The sequence below is a fragment of the Corvus moneduloides genome, chromosome 1 (genome assembly GCF_009650955.1).
Source record: "Corvus moneduloides isolate bCorMon1 chromosome 1, bCorMon1.pri, whole genome shotgun sequence".
Classification (NCBI taxonomy): Eukaryota; Metazoa; Chordata; class Aves; order Passeriformes; family Corvidae; genus Corvus; species Corvus moneduloides.
In genome coordinates, this window is record NC_045476.1 from 94516317 (window position 1) to 94533793 (window position 17477).

The window sequence follows — 17477 nt, forward strand, 5'->3', positions numbered from 1 at the left end:
AAATGTTCATGTAATGTGGACTTCGAACTACAGGTGATAGCAAAACCACATGACCAGAAATCACCCAATGTAAAGATTCCTGGGAGGAATGTGCATCCAGAGCTTGAAAGTTACTGACAGCAGTGGGAAATATATAACCTAAGAATTGGAAAGCATTGGTCAAGTGATGTGTCATTTCTGAGGACGAACATGATGCAGGGTTGACAAGAAGTGTGGAAACAATGCTTTTGGTTTTGTGTTTTACCAAGAAACAATATTATTGTTAAAAGAGCTCTTCTAATGCAATTCTCCTCACCATTTTTCAACTCATAAAGTTTGAGTTTTCTTAATACAAAAATATAAGATGGAGATTTAACTGATCATGCTAAATGACAGGATAATCATCCCACTGAAAACAATTACATATGTGTTGAGCTTTTAGGTTGGGAAGGGACATAGTTTTGTTCATGAATGACAGCTCTTTAAAAATGGTCTTTTTCTGACTGTGAAGGCAGCAGTCGACCCTCAAATATTCGAGGGGCTGTTGGAAGGTTTTTGTTTTAATGTGTGGAAATGGAGCCATTAACAACTGAGAAAGAGCCAGCATGATGATTCAGAAAGTAAGGAGAGGAAGTGGGGAGGGGATTCTCACTTTCCAGCTTCTGAAGTTTGCTTGCACATACTACTACTATCCAAACTACTAAAAAGGACAAATGGAACCAATGTTTTCTGCATTTTGAACTCATTGCATTTTAGAGAGTGTAAAAGTGATTCGTTATCTTTTGGCAAAAATCATTGCCTTGTGGTGAGGTATGCAGAAGGCTCCACCTTTTACCGACATGTACTCGGAATACATTAGTAATAAATAATTTAGTGCTATTCATGTGGCTTATAATGCATACTTGGTAAATATCTTGATTGTTTCACTCGACACTTGTGAATTTCTTATTTTTTCCCCCTTCTCCTTCTATCTCATATTGTTTCCATTTAAAAAGAGGGGGGGGGAAAAAAAAGAAAAATGACAACCCAGCCTAGTGAATATACTTGTGAAGATTTCGGGGGGCATAAAAACCCAGCCCCTCGTAGTGACAGTCTGTGGGCACTTATTTGTGCAATTGTACAGACATTGGTGTGTCAGCCAGGACGCTCTTCCACTCACTGGCATGCAGATGTAACTTTTTTGGGGTGGTTTATAGGGTTTTAGTAGGGAATGAGGCAGTTATTTGTTAAAATCATGTTAACAAACACAGAATGTAATATTGGAATAATCTGCAGAGAAGAAAACATGTACAAATCTCAGCATACTTTATTCTTTTGTATACTGTTGCTTGCGCTTATAATTGGCAAGATTTTGCCTGCCCAGTTTTTGCTTCGGTAATCTGCTGGGATTATTTCTAGCTGGATCAGTAAAGTTTTAATTGTGTTTATAATTAATTTTTTTAATGCAGAGTGAACAGACGTGAATAGTTGCTATCTGTTTACTTATTTTTGTCCACTTCTGTCAAATGATTATTACTTTAGTAAACGTGTCATGATCCAGGAATGCTCTGAATAAAACGCTTCTGCTAAGTAATCAGATGACTTACAAGTGTATTGCAAGAGTGGGATGCAGACACATTCTGACTTCACAATAATTTTTTAGATGGAAAGAATGAGGTAAGAAAGAAAAGCCCACTGACTTCCTATGAGGATGAGTGTGTTTGTCTCCAACAGCCTGTCATGTACCAGAATAGGTTGCTAATGCTGTCGTCCATTTGAAGAGTATTAGCATGTAAAAGACTTCTTTTTAATTATTGATATTATTTCCTGAGTTCCTCTGCTTCCATTATTCAATGGCAATAACATGAGTTTGAACATGACAGTTGGATCTTTGGATAATAATCACCGAAGAACTTCAAAAGGTTATTTGTTTGGATAAGATTTTTTGAATGACTTTCAGGGAGATTCTTAATTCCTCTCTCCGTGCACATGTGCACTCTCTCACTTCCAAAAGACTTGGCTTTTATACAACGTTTTTTTTAAAGGGTCAGAATTTTTTTTTTCAGTCTCTTGAATCTGCAGTTGAATGGAGAAGCATATCATAGTGAAACAGCAGTCAAACCGTATCTTAACAGCTTTGAAATCAAAGCCTAGAATTATGCTGTCTGATTAATAGCAGGTTAAAAAACACTTTCCTTATTGTGTGTGTGCTGGCTTGCAGATCTTTTTCAGGGAAAACCTGATAGACTCAAGTGCTTGAACTCTGGCAAAAATTTCATCCTTTATGCATTCAACAAGGAACAGTTTGTTTTCCATTGCTGCTGTGGAGCACCTTAAGCTATGAAGCAAATGACTGTGAGGCAATACCCCATTGCAGAAGCATTTTCCACTCCCTAAAATGTGTGTGCAGTGAAGATGGAAATGCACAGGTTCTGAAATGAAAAAGCAAAAGCCATTTGCAAAAGTAATGCACTCTAGAGCAGGTCTGTTGCCATGTGTTTGCTTTTGGTGGCATACTGTAGTCTAGGTATCTTTTGTGGGAGTCAGCGATTCTTTCTTGAGCTCAGGAATTGCTGAATGCTGTTCTCATTAAGCTACTTCTGTTGGAAAACATGGATACGATTATTGGAGATGGTTAGTGGTCCACGAAGAAACCTGAGTGGTATGAGAGGCTGTAACAAAATGTGAAACATGTGTTGTGCATGTGTACTTTGAAAGCAGCATCTGCCTTAGATAGGTTTTCATAATGGTTAGATTGTTACATCAGGCAGAATTAGGAGAGAATTGTTATAGGGTAAGTTGTCAGGTTAGGCTGATGTTAAATGCTGTTCAAGTCTGGAAATAGTTTCAGTGTTATCAGGTTGAGGTTAGTTTTCATCCAACCTTTGCCGTCTTTGGCATAATGGGCTACAGCCCATGGTGTTAATTTAGCTTGATTCAGTAGCTTGTTGTGTTTGCTTTGGTAGTGGTTCTGAAGGATTATGAAAAAAATGGTTATTCCAAGAGGGGCTTGGTGTCAGGTAAATATATGCCTGGCTCATCTGATATACACTGGTTCAGAGTTGGCCTTGCTGTGAGTGATTGACTGATACTGCACTTCATAGCAGTGTGAAAAACCGAATATGGGGGGAGCTGGAGGCTGGGGGAGCAGCAAGCCTTCCCATCTAATAACAACTGAATAATAAAAATACAAGGTACCTATACTGTTTGCCAGTATATGATTCTATTTTCCTTTTTTTTCTTTGATTTTGTGAAACTTAGGAGGGCAAACCTTATGTAACCTGTAGTATTTTATGTAGTTTCACAAGTTACGTGCAGGCTGCAGCTGTGAACCGCTTGCTCTTTACAGCACTCCTCTAAAGCGGGATGAGGAGGGGCATCAGCTGTGCTGTTAGCCTGATGCAGTGGGAAAGGTAAGGTCCATCCTCTAGACCCCCATTCTTACAATCCCTTTGCTGCTGTTGCCAGTTTGAATTGAAACTTCTAGTATTCATTTTCTACCACATCTAGGCCATCTTTCCAGAATCTCAGCTGGGATCTGAGGGAAAGGATACTCATTAGTTTAAATATCCGAACTCCTATGTGCACAAACAAACTATGTAGTTTTCAAAGGTTTTGCATAGTTGTCCTTTCTAGCACAGCAAATTATTTTTCTCTCCAAGTTATCCTCAAGAATTATCCCTGTCTACAGCTGACTGATAACACTAATCCTAATGGATGAAATCCCTGCTTGGGATAGAGTAAAATGAGAGTCATGGGAATATGCTACTTGAAAACTGCTCTGAGGGTAGGATATGATTGCCTAGTATAATCTATTAGTTTATTTAAAAAACCCAAAAAAACAGAGTCACCCTAAGAAGATGTATCACTCTTGGTTGCTGGGTTGCCATGTAAATGTGTGTAGTACTTCATGAAAGATTCAGATCCAAGTTTTCCTTTATCAGGTAATGTTTTTTTATGTCCTTTAAATATTTCAGAAATAGAAGAGTGTACAGATTCTAGCTAAGAGCAGAGCTTAGACACTCATCTACATTGACTGAAAAGATCCGAATTGTTTGTGAGCTAAAATTGTGGCTTCTAACAGCATTCGACTCGGCTTCTGCTTATGATGGCCTTTTGATGATTCAGATGTCTGTTACAGATTTTATTTTTGAGCAATTACAATGAAGAATAGTAAGTTTGCTTGTCTGTGCTACTACAGAGAGTTATTAAAACCATTGCAATTTATCTGCTGCTGTGCTGTAAAACTGTAGCTTTTTCCATGATTGTCAAGTATTGTGTAGAAAGCAGAACAGGAGGAAGCCAGAAGGATACAGCATGGCCTTTTGTAGAATTAACACCTTTAGTCTAATGAAGTTTCTTTATTGAATCATTAAGCAATCAGTAAGAAAGTTTGAAAAGGGATTTTCTAGTTTGGTTTTAAATGATAAAATAATGTGTTTTCAGAAGCAGGAGATTGTTTTAAAAAAGGCTAAATTTATTGAATTGAATAATTCAATAATTTATTCAATAGGTTGAATAAGGCATTCGGAAGAATATTAGGAAGTCTGCATAGTTGCTGTCCTGAAAGAAAGAAAACAGTGAAATAGAAAATGTATGTTAATTGATGCATTCTCCTATTTTACAAAGATGAGCTTTGTCAAGGAAATGACTGTGGTCTGTCTTGCCAATGAATCTTAATTGGATATTTACATAAAAATCCCATTTTTGGTACCAGCAGGTCTTTAGCATAGGTCTGAGGAAGAAGGATGTCATGTCTTAATAAAACACTCTCTTGAAATTTCCTTTCAAAGTTTCCTTGAAACATGAAGAAGAAAGCTGTCTTTTGGTTTCTTTTAATGTGTGGTTTGTTTGTTTGTTTTGGGCTTAAATTATTATTATTTTATTTATTAATACTTTTTCTCCTCTGTACTCCTAACGACATTCTTGGTATTTTCCTTCTGGTCAAGGGATTGCTTAGCTCAGACAAAAGCTTTACTTCAAAATAAGTAACTGTTTAAGACAGCCAACTGAGGTACTATTTTCAAAATGTCATTTAAATCAAGACTTGGAAATGTATAATTGAGTGAAACGATTTGTAATGTGGTGCATAAACAGTGACAAAATAATGCTTTTATATTCCGTAAAACAGGCACTCAGTGAGCTGTTGGCATGTGTTTACTTACTTTCATTTATTAGAGAAGTTGAATATAGAAAAAGTTTTGTGTCTTGGTAACTCCAAAGACTAGAAGTTAATCTTACAGCAGTAACGATTCTGATCTCAACATAGAACAACTGTGTCAACAGAATATGTGAAATTTGCCTACTCTACTACTGCTAAGTTGTAACTATTAAATTAACTCTATTAACTACTTGGATTTTTTTTAAATAAATAGTAGCCAGTTGTACTCACTGAAACTTTTTTAAAAAAAGTTGTATCAATAAAAATACAAGCCTTAGTTAAGAGTAGGTGACAAACTTTGTTACATGTCCAGGTTTTGTTCTTAATAAATGAATCACGTTTGTTGGAAATACTCTCTTCTGCGGTGTATTTTTGAACCTACTTTGTTTTTAATGCAAATGGCCTGTCTTTCCCATGGCACCCCCCTTCCCTACCCTGGTATCATGACAAGCTTACCTACAGGCATGCTTTTTAATACTATTTGGCCAGTAGTTCATGAGTCTGGGAAATCATGGATGGATTTCAAGTTGCCCTTTTTTTTCAGCATTTATTATTGTAACATACTTTCCAGGAAATTGGTATGTGTAGAATCAGGGATGTAGTAATTTTCAGTGGTGATCTTAATTTTGCAAAAGTGCTACTCATATTGCATGATAGTCAGGAGTATTCAGCAGGAAATTGCGTAATTTCTAGTATTTTACATGTGACTGGTCTTATTATAATTAGCTGCTGTGTGTTAAATCTAGTTAATATGCCTAAACCCCACAAAATGCCTCTGTAGTGATGATCATGGTGTGGTCTGGGTAGAAAGGGGAGAATGCACCATCATAAGTGAGTCTTCATCTTTGTAAATTCTGGGGCTTGAATCATGTTGATTTTGGTAGACTGGAAAAATTGCCGATGCAACCAGTGGGAGATAAAAATAAAAATTAACGTTTGTATGTGAGACTTTTCTGTGGTATACAGTTGCAACGATGGTGAAGAACAGAACCTGTAGAAGACAGCTTGCTCTAAGTTTTGCTTTAAGTTTTCAGGGGTCTTTGTTAAGGAGGTGAGGTGGAGGAGGAAGTAGCATCACTGTTGAAGCTTGGACAACCACCAAAAACAGGCCCTGTTTATACTGAGAAACATCATGCATTAGATTTTTAGAAAAAGAGGGGAAAACTGTATAAAGTTGTAATGGGCCTGAATCTCTACAGGCCTTAAAATCATTCTCCTTGTGTTCATTTACTCTCTGATGGCTGAGCACTATTTGCTGTCTGTTCTTCCAGCAAATCATCACAGACCTGTAGATTTCAGCAGAGAGCTGCTGAAGCCATTGTACTCCACAGACTGCTGAAACACTAGATACTGCCATGATAATAATGTCCATTATTTGTTACATTAGCAGTTTCTTTTAGTTTAGTTTTTCTTGATGGGAAGAATAGTATGTCTGATTACGTAGACTTACTTTGCTAACTCTGGGTTATTCTTTTACAATTCTGGAAGAAACAACCTTTACTCAATTCTTCAGTTTTCTGATTTTGTTACCTTGGAGGATTTGTATGTCAAGTGTATCAACAAGTCCATCAAGGAAGGGAGATCAAGAGAAACAGTTTCTGTACAGAATCAGATGTTTGGAAGGGCGAGAGGTTAGGTCAAAGATTCCTCACTAACTTGGCAAATTAAATATTCCAGAGGAGTCAGCAGTCCTGTGGGGAGGGGCAGCTGTCAAAAATCTGCAGAATATGAGCCCAGGCAAAGACTGTGTCCAGCCAGAACAACAGGAGAAGTTTAGGTGGGCAGAGTCAGTCCTAAACCTGAAGCTGCTCCAGGAAATTTCACAGTCCACACTACAGCCTGCTTTTGTGGGGGCAATAGCATTTGCTGCTTGGCGCTTCAAGTTTTTAAGAGAAGGGAGACACTTTGCCCACTCTGTCCTAATGATGTCCAAGTAGACCTATTAAAGAGAAATTTCAATTAAAGGTTTTTGGCTTTGCTTTTTTAAAAAAAAAAAAAATCTATGTTTAGTGTTTTGGGTTTTTTTGATCTATAGAGAAATGTTGCAGTTCTGAAACTGGAACTAAGTCCTCTATTAGCAGGTACACAGGTGCATGTTAACCACTTCTTTTTCAGGTCCTTACTTTTCTTGGTTTTCCCATATGTTTTCCTTGGGGCAATATTTTTCTGAAAATACCTGTCACTACTTCTGTTACCTTGCTTCTCCTGCAAATCTTTCAGAGAAATAATATAAAACTTTTGGCTTTTTTTTTCATGAAAAGAATTAAAAAATATTTTTGTTCTGCAAAATAACTGTGGGCAGGAAAACAATAAGGTAGGGAAGAACTTTTGTTGTTACTAGAAAAATGTTTCAAGTTACAGCCAGTAGAAGATTCTGCTGGATGTCTGTGTGAAGGGTTTAGCCCTGAAGCCTCTCAGCAGAGTTGCAAAGTATATAATTGAGAAAGGTTGTGCTAGTTTGTGCTCTAACTTGCATGTAGAAGTGAGTCTAGGATTCACATGACACAAACTAAGCTGCATTTGATGGTGTTCTAAAAAACAGTTTGCCTTCATGCATGTTTTCCCACAATAAATTCACTGAATCACAGAATGGCTGAGGTTGGAAGGGACCTCTGGAGGTCATCTGGGCCACCTAGAGCCACTTGTCCAGGAATTGCATTTTTAGTTTCAGAGAAATGAGGGAGAATATGCTGTTGTACAAGCAGAAAAGACATTTGGCTTTCCTTACCCTCCCACCTTCCATCAGGTGAGCACATTCGGGTGCAGAGGAAAGGTGTTGTCTGCGCCCTCATGTCGGTTTGCAGGTGTAGCACCTAGAAATCAAGAACAGTGCTCTTGTCCAGGTTGAAAAAAATGCAACTAATAGTAACTTGACTGAAAAACAAATGAGGTATGTAGCAGCTAATTAAAATAGGCACTCCATTTAAGACCTATGTGGAGCTGAGAGCCAGAGTGAAGAAGGACTCAGTTTTGCCTTTTTGCATGAAAAACACAGCTACCTTTGTGCTTTAAAAACCCATTAGGCTACATGAGCAGATCTGTGAAAGTGTCAACAATCTCTTGTTTAACCTTGGATTTTCTTTTACTGCTTTATTATACATAGCATTAAAGTATTTCTGTGAAAACTAAAATGTGCAGTCATCACTTGATACTTCTCTAACACAGTTTTCCTTGTGGTGGGCTGTCCTTGGCAAGTGTCCAGATGCCCACCCAGCTGCCCTCTCACTCTCTCTCCCCAGCAGAAGGGAGGGGAAATAAGGTAAAAAAACTTGTTGATTGAGATAAAGATGGAGAGATCACTTAACCATTACTATCATAGACAAAACAGTCTTGACAAAGAAAATTAATTCATTGCAAATTAAAATGGAAGTGGATTATGAGAAACAAAGACAAAATTTCTAGTATCTTCCCTTCCCTCCTACCCTTTTTTTCTTAGGCTCAATTTGACTTGTTTCTTTCCAGTTCCTCTTCTTCCTCACTACACCTTTACATACTTTTCTTCTCTTTTTAGGAGGGGCAAGAAGCACAGCATAATTCTGAGGACCCAGCTGTCAGTCAGAGTCCATGCCTGCATTGGTAAGTAAAGTTCCACAGGTCTGAAGGAGACCAAATAAACAGAATTCCAACAAGCAAATCTGGAGTGTATGAATCAGACTTGGCTGTGTTCTAAATTGACGATAATGGCCAATAAATTGATTTTATTATTTTGTTTGTTGCATGCTGAAATTAGGTTGTATTAGCTACACTACCCTTAAAGCATGTTAAACATCCCAAGGAAGTATAGTATTGACAGTGAAGTCAGATGGTTGGGTGATGCTTTGAAGAATCTTCAATTATCTGTCTTGTAACAGCCTTTGTGTGCGCTCAAAAAAGACTGTGTTCTGAATTGGGAATGGGATCTGAAGAATTGTTGGCTGACAGCTAACTACTATATTTTAATAGCATATAAAGTTTATTACTTCACATCTTGCAGATCTTGGCTGCATATTTGTCATTATCACAGTGTCAGTGTCTTAAAAACTCTGGTTAAAACAATGCTGTCACAAGGAAAAGTCTAATGAAAGTCATAAAGTGCGTGTCAGAAGAGCTTTAAGGTTGCATGAATGGAGGCTGATGTTCTGGGATGGTGTTAATATGCTCTCCAGCATTCTACAGAGCAGAACGTTTCACTGAGTGCCAGTGGCAAAGCTAATGCTCATGTCCTGCTGATACTATGAGAGATTTTATGGGAGGCTGGTTTAAAAAAAAAAATTAAATCCTGTGTGTATGTGCCACAGTTGATTTCAGCTTCTTCATAGTAGATTCAACACTAATAAATTTAACTTGTTGTTGGTCTTGCTTCAGGAGATCATAGCTTGAAATATAGGTATCTTCCTTAAAAGGAGGAGGAGGAAGTCAAAGTTTTGTGTCATTTCTAGTGACATTGCTTTTGGAGGATTCAGCTTTTAAATACAGCTGAATGTTTTCCCCTGCCCCCAGGATATGTTATGAAATGGCATTTCTGAGAATTTCAACTGAGTATAAGCAACCTACAGAATTCCTCAAATACCTCTCATTGAGAACAATCTCTAGGCTGCCTTGTGCAGGAACAGTTTCTCCTCTACTACCATTGACTTAAGGAAGAACAGCAGAGCAAGCCTACGTGTTAAGTGTTACCGAAGGAACAGAGATGATGCAAAGCCTAAACTGATTTTATAAATGTCAGTGAAATTAGGAACAGCTTGGAGAAGATTGTTCTTGTTAGGTCTGGAAGTATATTTGGCAAAACAGACCAGTGCAGGAAGACAAGATTTGATAAGTTTCCCGGATTGAGGTTTTATAAAAAGAATTTTCATGTAATTTTTTTTTCTCCAGAGTGCAGCCATCGAGGAACTGGGGCACATAAGGTTCTGAGCTTCAACGTGTGGTTGCATTGTTGTTATCTGTTTTCATTCAAGCTTACTGTGGGCAATTAGGTGTATTACTGTGCATGTATCTTAATTGTTCCTGTATGAAAGTGTAGTCCCTTGACAGGTGCTGTTGCTCTCTGGCAGCAGTGATGCATTCAGCAGTGAGTACAGAGGAAGTCAGGCTGCAGAACTTGAGTCCAGATTTCAAACTCCTAGAAAAGAGGTGTGTTTGGATATGGGCTTTTGGCTTGGTTCATTATAGGCAGGAAAGCCAAATGCAAGTTCTGGTTCTAATTTCCATTCCCCCTGCTGAAGTTTAGATTTTTGGGGTAAGTTTTTGTTTCAGCCCATAGCTTGATGTAATGTAGCTTCTTTTCTCTTATTTTCTTTTTTATTTTTGCATATCAAGCTTGTCTTATTTTTTGGTATGGGATAGTTTGAAAGACTCGGGGGATTTTCTGTGTTTCTTACTACCGGTGCTGTTTGTAGAGCTGTGCCTGGCAGTTAAACCTGTCACAGAATAAGAGGGTTATTTCACTGGCACAGTGGGTGTGTGCACATCAGCTGCCTGTTGACTTCTCTTTTGAAATGCAAGCATTAGGTTTAGAGGTTAAAAGATGTGTTACATATTTGGAGTAGAAGTCAGGAGCTAGAGGAATCCTAGATGGTGTTATGTGGAGGAAAACTGTCATGCTTCAGGTATTTTCTTTCAGTCTTCACAGTATCCGTGGAAAGCATTGTGGTTAGCAATGTTACTGACTCTGCAAAGTCCCCAACAGGTAGCTAGGGCTGCTTTCTGAGAAGGTGTGGTTTGTTATGTAGTGACCTTTCTGCAGAGCCTCCAGTCATCTTTGTATTCAGCATTCTACTTTGCTCTTAAAAGCTGATAGGTGTAAAGAACTAGCTTTCCTGACATAAACTCTCCCATTTTGAAGTTGCATCAATTCTTTTATCCTTCTTCCTAACTTGCTGTACTTTTAAATTGTGGGAAATAACAAAAGCATTTATGTTCAGATATCCAGATAAAGTTTTCCATCGTTAGTGACTTCAAATCTCTGGAGAATTCATTGGGCTTCAGTGTCAGAGGATGTATTGACTACAGGCCAGTATTTTCTGAGACTTGGGAAGACTTAGGAAGTCCCATGTCAAGTGGGGTAGGGTTTTTTTGGTTTTAAGCAGAGCAGGGAAGGAATATTACTTAATGACTTGAGTGCAGTAGTTGTGGTACTTTCTACCCTGTTAAATACAAGTCCTTCTTAAGTACCTTAATTTAATGCATTAATACTTTCTTTTTTTTTTTAACTCTTAATGTGAGTTCTTTTCTTATGTTCATTCTAAGGACTTTCAGCATGAGGGAACAATTTTTCTTTTAAATATTACTCTATTTCTTTTCCCATTTTGCTTTCATCCTGATTAAATTATCAGGATTAATTAATAGCTAATACATTTAAGTGGTTTTAATACAAACTTCAATATTTAGAATGTTTCTTTATATCAAAAGAGCATTGCTGAAACCAGTTCTGTTCAGAGAACATAAATAATTGAAAATTATAGATGTATTTTTGTACTTGTTGATGTCCAAAGACCTTAGTGGAGGAATCATAGAATCATAGAATAGTTAAGTTTGGAAGAAACCTTAAAAAACATCTAGTTCTAACCCCCTGCTATGGGCAGTGGTGCCACCCACTAGAACAGGTTGCTCAGGGCCTCATCCAAGCTGGCCTTCAACACTTCAGCAATGGGGCATCTACAGCTTCTCTGGGCAACCTGTTCCAGTGCCTCACCACCCCCACAGTAAAGAATTTCCACCTAAAATCTAATTTAAATCTGCCCTCTCTCAGTTTAAAACCATTGCCACTTGTCCTATCACTAGCTGCCCATATAAAAAATTGCTCTTCTTCTTTTCTAAAAGCCCCCTTTGATTACTGTAAGGTCTCCTTGAAGCCTTGTCTTCTCCAGGCTGAACAGCCCCAGCTCTCTCAGTCTTCACAGAAGAGGTAACCAGAGAGCTGGAGCATCTTCATGCCCTCTAGACCTGTTCTGCCAGGTCCATGTCCTTCCTGTGAGTGCAGCACTCCAGGGTGGGTCTCACAAGGGCAGAGCAGAGGGGCAGAATCCACTCACTCACCCTTCTGGCCACACATTTGATGCAGCCCAGAACATGGCTGGCCTTCCAGGCTCTGAGTGCTCCTTAAATCAGATAGTGTCTACTGTAGGGTTTTTCCCACAAGCTTTCAAATTTGACCTTTTATTCAAATCACATTTATTATGAGTTACTACCCTTGTGGGGAAAGTCTTTTTAGTATTTTTGGCAGCCATATGATTTTGTATTTAGTTGTGTCTTAACATTATTTTAGTTTGCATATATTTAACAATTACAGGGCTCAGCTGAAGCCATGATAATGTCTAATGTAAATGAGAATGTAACTATAGTGTTGTTCAGAGGGGTAAGAACCCTTAAAAACAGGCAGAGAAATATTCTCGGCACTCTGGGTTCCTAGAAGAGTGAACACCAACTGTCAAGAGTGTCAAAAGTTTTAGCCCCTGAAACTAAAAAGAAGGTTTTAGTCAGAGCAACATTATGACAGTGAAATTTTGAAGATCTTTACCAGCTCCAGTTTTCCTGCAGAAGGACTTGGTTTAACCATTAGGTCCTTGGTTGGCCAGCTCTGTTTGTGGCTCCTGCTTCATTTGTTTGTGCATTGCTTCATAGTTTTTTTCTCAAAATCTGATGTGATCTCTGAAAAAAAAAGAAAAGGCACCATTTGCTCTTACATATCTGGGCACTGTATTTAGCCCAAGTGAGTCCCATGTCCTCTTCTAAAATGCTTATGCCTGTGATGTTAAATCAGGAGTGTTGCAATCAATGCTGAGAATGATGTTTGGACAGAGATCCATAACAATGACTTAGAAAGATTCTGCCAAAAGAAGTTTGATATAAGCTTCGGTTGTTAATAGAGTGTAATACAAGAAGAATGCAAATAACAAAAGTTGATGTGATTCTGAGTGCATGTATTGACCTGGGATTACTTGGAGTACTGTGGCTTGTAAGGCCAGCAAATCTTGCAAGGAGTATTTTAAATTTTACTACCTTTTTATGTCAGCTTATTATTAAAAAAACCCCAAAATCCCCAAACCAAATAAACCAACAAAACCAACCAAAGCACACACCCAGGACCCCCAGTTGGTTATTTAAAATGCTTTTGCGCTATAAAATTACTCTTTTTTTATGGTTATATCTCTCTCCTATATTTGTGCAGTCTTTCTTTCATCTGTCAGTAGATTAAAAATAATTTGCATAGATGTTTGTGTATATTACATTTCATAGCTTGATCCAGTGAGGGCCCTAAACAGAGTGCAAGTGTATTATTGCAAGAGTCTTGCTAAATGTATAATATAGCTTCAGTATTAGTTGTTATAACCATTTTATAATCTAGTTCTGTTGGCTCTTGCACATGAGCAGATGCAAAGTTACCTCTGCAGTGGATTATTCCCAACTCTGGGACACAAGGGCTGCCGTGCCGCACAGCGGCTCTTTCTAGCCCCTATTATCAGGGCATCTGTGTTAGCCAGCAGTGTTAGCACCAATAACCCAGCCTTTCCACAGAGCTCTTGGGATTATCTTTTTGATATCCCCTTGTCTTGATATCATTTACGAAATGTAGCCATAAATATCTTCTTGAGCCTGTATTGTTCTGGGATACCTGAGGGAAGCTGTAAGCTGGTTGTAACCATGGGGCTAGTAGAAGCCAGCTGTTTTTATTTGTCCTGTAATAGCTGAACTATGCAGCTAGTCCTTTTTTCCATGTATGGTTTTCCCTTCTGTTATCCATTATGTGGACTTGTTGCATGTGTTAGAGCAGATATGATTAGATTCTGCAACTATTTCTGCATCTATTGAACCTTCTGGTAGGACTTGCACCTCAAGCATGTGGAGGGACAAGTTCCTCCCAAGTGGAATCACAGTGCTTTCACAAAGACAAAACCCTGTGTTGAGTCTGTTACTGTACCTGGCCCTTTGTTGCAGAGAACTTGAGATACATGGACTGAAGGGGGGAAAAACGTGGTTTTTCTTCTTAAGAGTGTAGCATCGAGGTGTTGAAAAGTCAGTGCTGTTATGGTTAAAGAAATGTGAAACCATGTTGCATTTCATTCTTCGAGAGTAAAGTTAAACTTGTGCCTACAGCCCATGTTCTTGGTACTGTCTCACTTGAGATGCTTCTCCCTGCAAGTATCATTATCCCATTTCATTCTGGCACATGTGCATTTGCTGTGTGCTGAGTGCTTGAGTTGGTTTTTCATGGCCGTGGACAATGTGAAGTTCCTCTAGTTCATGCTGTAGAACCTTGTAGCTTTGTTTTGTTCTTTTAAAGGAAATAACTGATGGATTTTAAAATAAACAGCTTTCTTTTGATAAGAGAGTTTCTGAACACACTAAGAAAAGGAGTCTTATTAAAAAGCTTCCCTAAAGGAAGCTTAACTGTGGGACTGTGAGCTCTTCATTTGGGCAAGTAGTGATACATTCCAGAGAAAGAGAGGAACTTCGGGTTGTTTGAAGGACATTTTACAGTTTTATGTTCTGTGCTAGGCATTCCTAATAGAAAACATTTTCAGTTTGAGAGAGGGAACATGTGGAGAGCATTAGCAGTTTAGTAAAACGTGCAACCAATTCGGATTTAATTTAAAGGGAACAAAAGAGGTGCCTTGAGAATTTGTCGGAAGCGCTGTGGTTTTGCCTTCTTTGCACTGATGGTAAAAGGAGAGAGAGAGAGGTGAGTTGAAATTGCTTTATCGAATATCTTCTTAGCATAATTGGGACCAAAAAGACTGTGATTAATGGATTTAACGGTGCTACACAGGGATCTTGCCTGCATTATGGATTTGTAATCGTGATATGCTTCCTATGACTCTTGCTGTAACTTCGTAAAAGTCCTGACTTAAATGAAGATAATAAACAACGTGCTTATTAGATGTAAACTGACATCACACAAATTGAAAAAACCTGAGAAGGAATGCCAGAACTCGGGGGGAGTTTTTTAAGGGTTAGGCTTTTTTTAATAGAATAATTTAAGTTCTAGTTAAGACAGTGCACACAGTACTTACTAGGGCCTGCATCCAGATGTGATTGGAAATATCTGGTTCAGCTCTCTTTGAGTGAAATGTGAAATAGCTGCAAAGGCTGTGATAAAAATACCTTTTTCAGCTTTTAAGATTATTTAAATTTTCTTTCCTGAGAATGTGGAACACAGATGCTCTTAAGTAAAATCCCCTGGTTCCCAGATCAGATTACTTTGTGAAAAATCTATCCATATAAATAACTTGTGGTTTTGCTTTAAAAATGTACACCTCTTTAAATTGAAATGTTAGATTTCTGTTGTACTCCTTGTGCATGTGTTTAGTCAGCCTCCTTTGTGGGGATGAACCACGGTACTTTCCCATAACCTGTGATTTACCTTCTGTTATCTTACTGAGAAAGAAATGGCCAGTCCTGTAGGATCTCAGAAGTTGTTTGAGACAAAGGTAGATTTCCAAGGCTTGTCCCTGAATTTTTAATTTAAAGTGTGGTACTTAAAGTAGACTTTGTAGCAAGAAGAACCAAGAGTCTGTAGAGCAGGTAAAGCCTCCATTAGCAGTGGCATTTTCACATTAAAGTGGTAGATTCTTGCATTAGATGGGCATGTTCCAGATTTGAAAGGACATCTGTGGGGCATATTAGCGGGATGCTTTTCTTGTCTTGGGAAGCATTGTTTTCAAATGTGAAAGCTTGGCTGACTCAACTCACACTGGGAAGAGCTGCAGAAATCGAGTGAAATGTATTTGAATTGGGTATCCTCTTTCTGACCTTTTTTTTTCCTTACAACTTTCCTCTTTTTTTTTTTTTTTTTTTTTTTTGCCACATGTAAAAATCTGCAAGGAAGATGGAATCTACTTTTGACTCTGAATACACAGCGAGATTTAAAACAAGTCTTATTTCTAAACAAAACAGAAACAACAACAGAAATTCCTCAATCATCTTCAATGGCACCATAAAGGAAACCATCTCCTCATAAAGCCAGGGAGGAAAATTAGTATGATACTTTGCTTCCCATGCCCCAACAGAAGTCCATTTATATGTTTCTTTCAGGCTTTTTTTCCTGAAGTAATTATAAAGTACCATATTATTGATTCATGGATTTTTTTTAAGTGCATTTTTTTCCTGCAATCTAAAAACATCTTTTTGAAGATTAAAAAAAAATCTGTTAAAAAAATGAAACAGTTTATAGCTGCTTCTAATGGACTCCTCAGAAAATAACTGATAACAACAGTTGTATCTACATCAATGAGGTCAGTGCTGTTGATAGCACATCAGTAGTTGTTGACAGTTTTCATATAGTTTCCCTTTTTAGCCATTTGCACTTCGCACATATTTTATAGATATATAAAATAGATAAAATAGATATATAATATTTATATTGACAGACAAAGCAGTTCTTCCTCTTATGATCAGTGTTCAGACTGTTGAACTCATTTTGCTGTAGACTGAAGTACAGCATGTTCAAGTCCTTAATTAGGGGAAAAAAAGTTAAGTTCATATTAAGTATCTTCAAATAAATTAGCATTACACTTGGAAAAGAACAGAATAATTTGTTTCCTGCCTCCATGTAAACCTGCTTTATACAGAAGATACAAACCACACAAGTGAATTGGATTTGAATTAGTTCTCTTGAAGCAGTCCAACACTCTGTCATGTTTTAAGCTTTACCCTTCAGAACTTAAAACACTAAAACAAAGTTAAGGACCTAAACTATGGAAGAGAAATTAGAAGCTGTTACTTAAAAGCTGTGGGTTTGGAGTAAGAAGTGTGGAGGAAGGTATTTCTACATGATGTTGTTCTCAGCCCAGCCTCTGATTTAGCTTTGTTTGTGAGGAAGGCAGAGGGTTGCCAATTTTGCAGAAGTGGAATTAGGCTAAATATAGTCCTGTCCCCTCTGAGATGTTCTAAGATGCATGGCCTGTACATGTAGTGTAATAAAAGGGAAGAAGGGGTGTTAGTTCATAAGACAGGGAATCATGCTAGTATGGAAAGGAAGCTTCCCTTCTCTTCAAAATTAATCATTACATGTAAGCTTTTGATACCTTATGATGGTTTATTTCGTATTAGCTTAAAAAAGAAAATGTGTGTCATTGAAAAGCAAGGTCAGGAGATGCATGTTTGAACATTGTCAGACTGATTATCTTTAAAAATGGTGTAAGCAAAATGTGCAAACTCGTGGTAGTGATGCTTCAAACAAATGCCACTTGCCAGCTTTTCGTGAACTTGCTGCTAGTCCGGCTATATGGGTATCATATTTCAGACCAGGGCTATGTTGTTTCAGTCCTTATACTTACTGAAGGCAAGGTTTTGTTACCATTGGAAGATCTCACTGTGGAAGATCATATAAAATACATGTGGTTTCATAATGCTGTTTGACTGATTTTTCATATGACTT

General features: G+C 37.9%; 1 protein-coding gene across 14 annotated transcripts in view; it reads left to right on the top strand.

The window, feature by feature from the left end:
• Window positions 1-17477, top strand: part of FHOD3 (formin homology 2 domain containing 3) — a 377817-nt gene that overhangs the window by 49442 nt on the left and 310898 nt on the right. For all 14 annotated transcript variants that reach the window (XM_032118819.1, XM_032118873.1, XM_032118846.1 and 11 more), the window contains exon 3: window positions 8631-8695. In XM_032118819.1, coding sequence (XP_031974710.1) covers window positions 8631-8695 — 65 coding nt within the window. The remainder of the gene's footprint in view (window positions 1-8630; window positions 8696-17477) is intronic.